Source organism: Labeo rohita, chromosome 10 (genome assembly GCF_022985175.1).
Source record: "Labeo rohita strain BAU-BD-2019 chromosome 10, IGBB_LRoh.1.0, whole genome shotgun sequence".
NCBI classification, from domain to species: Eukaryota; Metazoa; Chordata; class Actinopteri; order Cypriniformes; family Cyprinidae; genus Labeo; species Labeo rohita.
In genome coordinates, this window is record NC_066878.1 from 29,615,795 (window position 1) to 29,620,877 (window position 5,083).

Below are 5,083 nucleotides of genomic sequence, written 5' to 3' on the forward strand. Positions count from 1 at the left end.
CAAAAGTGAACTGAAGGTAGAGTAGAGTTCAGATTTCATATTTTTCATGGGCATTACATCAGCTGAAGTTATAATATTAATGCATATGCCTGTTGTCTGTCAACAGTGTGAAGAGAAGAGGCACATAGACATGCTGATCACAAATGGGATTGAAAATGGAATGATGGTAATTTTAGACATGATGAATTCAGTTTCGCGTTGAACTCTTCTGGATGCTGGACTTAAACGTACCTTTATGTTGCTCTGAACAGGTCAGATACATTGAAGGAAAGGGCAGGGGAGTTTTCGCCACCCAGAAGTTCCAGAAAGGGCAGTATGTAGTGGAGTATCATGGAGATCTTCTGCAGATAACGGACGCCAAAAGGGAGGCTTTATACGCACAAGATCCAACCACTGGCTGCTACATGTATTACTTCCAGTATCTCAGCAAAACATATTGGTAGGTTCAAGCAGCAAATTCACTGTTAAAATAAAAAAAAGTAGCTGTAATTACCATCACTTTGAATTATTGTCACTTTCTCATCACAAATAGTGATGGCCATCCAAGATGTAGGCAAGTTTGTTTCTTTATCAGAACCGATTTGGAGAAATGTTAGCATCACTTGCTCACCAGGGGATCCTCTGGAGTGAATGGGTGCCGTCAGAATGAGAGACCACACAGCTGATAAAAACATCACAATAATCCACAAGTAATCCACACCACTCCAGTCCATCAATTAACATCTTGTGAAGCAAAAACAGGCACGTTTATAAAAAACACATCCATTATTAAGACATTTTAAACTTCAGACCATTGCTTGGACTCTCATTCTGATGGCACCCATTCACTGCTGAGGATCCATTGGTGAGCAAGTGAAGCAATGTTTAATTTCTCCAAATCTGTTCACGTGAAGAAACAAACTCACCTACATCTAGGATGGCCTGAGTATGAGTAAACTGTCAGCAAGTTTTCATTTTTGAGTCTGAAAATCTTGCACATTTCTTCCCCGACAGTGTGGACGCAACGAAGGAGTCGGATCGATTGGGAAGACTCATCAACCACAGTAAAAACGGCAACTGTCAAACCAAACTCCATGATATTAATGGAATACCTCACCTTATCCTCGTGGCCTCCAGAGACATCCAGGAAGGAGAAGAACTTCTTTACGACTACGGCGACCGCAGTAAAGCTTCGATAGAAGCTCACCCGTGGCTGAAGCATTAATGTACTGAGAGGAGGGAAAAACACCTTGTTTCTTAACTAGACCGTTTTTAATGTAATTATTGCCTTAGTAAACAGAATGTTTTGGGCTAGTAGGTGTATGGGTATGTCACACAGTGACTTACATGTCAAACCCCTTAGATTGCGGTACGTATTCGACGTGTCCTACTTTTAAGATATTTATCCTGCTCTATGACATGCTAGTTTTGGCACATTTCTTTTTGTATATTTTATATATTGGTAGATCAGTGCTTCCAAAGCATGCAGTTATAGTCCAACTTTCTGCATTTTTATAAGAGTTTTCTTAATCTAATCTAATGTAAGGTAGTTAGAGGCTTAGCAATAATTATTTATAATGCCCAAACGTTTATGTTTGAAGCAGGAAGGCGGCGATGCTAAAAGGAGTGACGTTTTAAAAGGTGCAGAAAACTGGAATGTGAAACCAAACTTTGATATCATTTGAAATGTTACTGTCGTACAATGCTGAGTGTGTCGTGATTAACCTGAACAAAACTGTACCTGTTACATAAAAACTGAGTGTTGATGACCAAAAGCTCTGACTGAGAGTGTTCCAATCAATCTGTAGGAGATGGTAGATGCATTGTTTAAATAAATGATTTTATGCAACGCTTTGCCTCTGTTGTTGTACATGGGCCATTCTACAGAACTGGTTTAAAGTCAGATTATGAAAAATTCACATTACAGACTTGCATATTAAAACGCTACTAAAACACAAAAAAATTGCATAAGTGTACTAAAATTTTAATGTGAGGATTATATGTTCCTTTTTGTCACTACCAAATCAATGACGTGTTTCAGTAGTGACAATTTTATAGGATAACACCCCAAAAAAAAAAATCAAAGATGTCACTATTGAAACTTAACCAAATGTTTCGGTAGTGACAATTTTAGATACTTTTGAACCTACCTCAAAGATTCTAATCAGCACATGGTTAGCTAGCACAGTTCTGAACAGTTGTACACATGTAAAAACTAAATGTCATGGAATAACTCCCCCAAAAAATGAGCTTAATTTAAAAACAAATGGTGTTTGGTAGTGAAAAGTTACACAGATTTTTCATACTTTTGAACACATTTACCTCAAAATGATGGGGCCTATCTACTCAACATGTAGCTATGAGAGAGGGGGAAATCAATCTCAGCCAATGGAATTAAAACTTGCACTGTTTTGGTAGTGACATGAAAATGCGGGACACATTTTTTTACACAAAGTTTTTTTTTTGTTTGTTTTTTTGTTTTTTTGAACTTCACTTTATAAAAGAATCTAAACGATACTTTCAAAAACAACAATAGAAAAAAAAATATTATCAATATTTTGGACAAAAATTATTTCCATATTTTGAAAGTTAGAGTTCGGGACAGCCACCTCCCAATGATTAATAAATGATAAATGATAAATAATGATTTTACATATATCAAGCTTACTTATATTTTAAATATTATTGTGGGTTTTAACAGATAATAGAAGGATCTTAGTAAACATCTAAGAAAGATTTGAATACTGAAATGCTTTTTAAATGTTTTTTGGTTGTGGGACAGCAGTTTGCACCCATTCTGTAGAATGGCCTACATATGGTGATGTCCAAAAATCTAAAGAAAATTCTTATTTAAAATAAATAAATAATAATAATAATAATAATAATAATAAAGTTTCTCTATATGACAGCAGCACTCAAGCTGACTTCTTCAAAACCTGATAATATTGTTCTCGACATGATTTTATAACATTTCAATGTCACATTTGCTATTAGTGGCCTACAAACAGAGCAGAACAAATCTCCAGTTTATGTCAAGTTTTTTTTTTTTTTTTTTTTTTTTTTTAATTAATACCAGAATTTAGACTTATAATAGATTAATAGATTATTTAAAAACACAAACGTGTGTGAGTGACGCAATGGATTGCGCGGCAAACCGGATGACGTCAGAGACACGAGGACGGCCCGTCGAACAGCACAGCCGGAGTTTCCACACGGACCGTTTTAGACGACGCGCACGCAAGGTTTGTTTTCATGCTTTTACATTATTGTACTATAGAAATTTTGTCGTCTGAAATAACTTAAGATTAAAATCAACAGAATATGCAGTGTTGATAAATTCGAAAGGAAATGACTGTGAGTTCTAAACCAAAATTGTATAACACGTTGTTTCTTCGTGATTGCTCATATTTTAAATGACTGGAAAATGTGAGCGACTTTTCTAACGAATATAAATGCAGCAACTTAAAACCCAGTGATTTTTTTTTTTTAGTTAACTATTTAAAATGTACATTTAAAAGTTATTATTGCATGAATAATTGCATAAATGATTCTCAATGTAATGTAGGATTCTTTTTAATGTAAAAATGTATTTTAAAATGTAAAATAATACACATTTTCTACACAACCAATCAAACGTTAACAGTAAGATTTAAAATAACTGTAAAATTTTGAAATATTTGTACTATTTAAAATAACTGTTTCCTATTTGAATATAGTTTAAAATGTAATTTATTCCTGTGAATACAAAGCTGAATTTTTAGCATAATTTTTCCAGTCACATGATCCTTCAGAAATCATTCTAATATTCTGATTTGCTGCTCAAAAAACATTTTTTTATTTATTATTATAGAGTAGATTTTTTTTCAGGTTTCTTTGAGGAATAGAAAGTTCAGAAGAACAGCTTTTATCTGAAATAAAAGTCTTTATCATCACTTTTGATCAATTTAAATCATCCTTGCTAAAAAAAAAAAAAATAATTTCTATAACTTCAAACTTTTAAATAAAAGGATTATTATAATTTTTGAGTTACCTATTTCTTTAGAAACTGGATTGCATAAGTTTATTGCATGAGTTTATTTTTTTAAAATTGTAATCTAGAAACTTTTAAATACGAAGACTTACAATTTTTAATTAACATTTTTTAGGAACTGGATTTTGCATGAATTATTGCATAAATTATTCTAAAATGTAATCCATAAATTCTAACCATAATTCTCCATCATCAGATGATGAGCGAGTGGAGTCCTGTGGCGAAGGTCTATGACCCTCTCAAAGCGGGCAGCATCGATGGCACAGATGTGGAGCCCCACGACAAAGCCGTCTGGAGGGCCATGATGGCCCGCTACCAGCCCAACAAGGGTGTGACCGGTGACCCTCACCTGACTCTATTTGTGGCACGCCTAAATCCACAGACGTCTGAGGACAAGCTCCAGGAAGTCTTCTCCAAGTTTGGCGACATCCGCAGGGTACGTCTGGTGCGGGACATCATGACGGGTTTCTCCAAGTGCTACGCTTTCGTCGAGTACAAGGAGGAGCGTTCGGTGAAGAGAGCCTGGAGAGACGCCAACAAGTTGGTGGTGGACCAGTACGAGCTCTTCGTGGACTTTGAACAAGAGCGGACGCTTCAAGGCTGGATTCCAAGACGGCTCGGAGGAGGCCAGGGAGGCAAAAAAGAGTCCGGTCAGCTGAGGTTTGGAGGCAGGGATAGACCCTTCCGGAAGCCCATCAATCTGACATCCATGATGCCCCAGAACAGATCAGCGGATAGGTGGGATGCATCAAGTGGGAGGGAGGAAAGGCAAAGAGACCAAGAACAAGATAGGGAACACGGACGATGGCGGGAGAGGAAAAGCGACTGGGATCGAGGGAATGATAGAGGTTACTACAAAGAGAAAAGAGACTCGAAACACCACCGGGAGCGAAGCCGAGAGAGAGACTCCAACAGAAAGGATGACAGAAGACACAGAGACTCTTACAGAGACAGAGAATGAACCTTTGCATACTTTCAAGACTATCTTTTCTTCTTATAAATATATTTTTCCCACAGTTGTGAATTTAGTTTGAAATGTTTATCCAAACAATAAAGTTTGAGGTTGGTAAGGTT

At 36.3% G+C, this 5,083-nt stretch overlaps 2 protein-coding genes across 3 annotated transcripts in view; both read left to right on the forward strand.

The window, feature by feature from the left end:
* Nucleotides 1-1,828, forward strand: part of kmt5aa (lysine methyltransferase 5Aa) — a 4,910-nt gene extending 3,082 nt beyond the window's left edge. The window contains exons 4-7 of the mRNA XM_051121469.1: nucleotides 1-16; nucleotides 107-166; nucleotides 252-439; nucleotides 994-1,828. The exon at nucleotides 1-16 is cut by the window's left edge and continues 72 nt beyond it. Coding sequence (XP_050977426.1) covers nucleotides 1-16; nucleotides 107-166; nucleotides 252-439; nucleotides 994-1,204 — 475 coding nt within the window. The 3' untranslated portion in view covers nucleotides 1,205-1,828. The remainder of the gene's footprint in view (nucleotides 17-106; nucleotides 167-251; nucleotides 440-993) is intronic.
* A 1,309-nt stretch (nucleotides 1,829-3,137) lies between these two features.
* snrnp35 (small nuclear ribonucleoprotein 35 (U11/U12)) lies at nucleotides 3,138-5,083 on the forward strand. Of its 2 annotated transcripts, none has more exons than XM_051121470.1 (2): nucleotides 3,138-3,221; nucleotides 4,206-5,083. In XM_051121470.1, exons 1-2 carry the CDS (start codon nucleotides 3,138-3,140, stop codon nucleotides 4,968-4,970), a joined length of 849 nt encoding a protein of 282 aa, XP_050977427.1. In that variant the 3' UTR covers nucleotides 4,971-5,083. The 2 variants fall into 2 exon arrangements, with proteins under 2 accessions (XP_050977427.1, XP_050977428.1); XM_051121471.1 differs by lacking the exon at nucleotides 3,138-3,221 and adding an exon at nucleotides 3,235-3,333.

Excerpts from the sequence above, each read along its gene's own strand:
- snrnp35 (XM_051121470.1), top strand. The coding sequence starts at position 3,138 with ATGACGTCAGAGACACGAGGACGGCCCGTCGAACAGCACAGCCGGAGT. Across the intron at positions 3,222-4,205 it reads TTAGACGACGCGCACGCAAG|ATGATGAGCGAGTGGAGTCC; the intron begins GTTTGTTTTCAT and ends CTCCATCATCAG.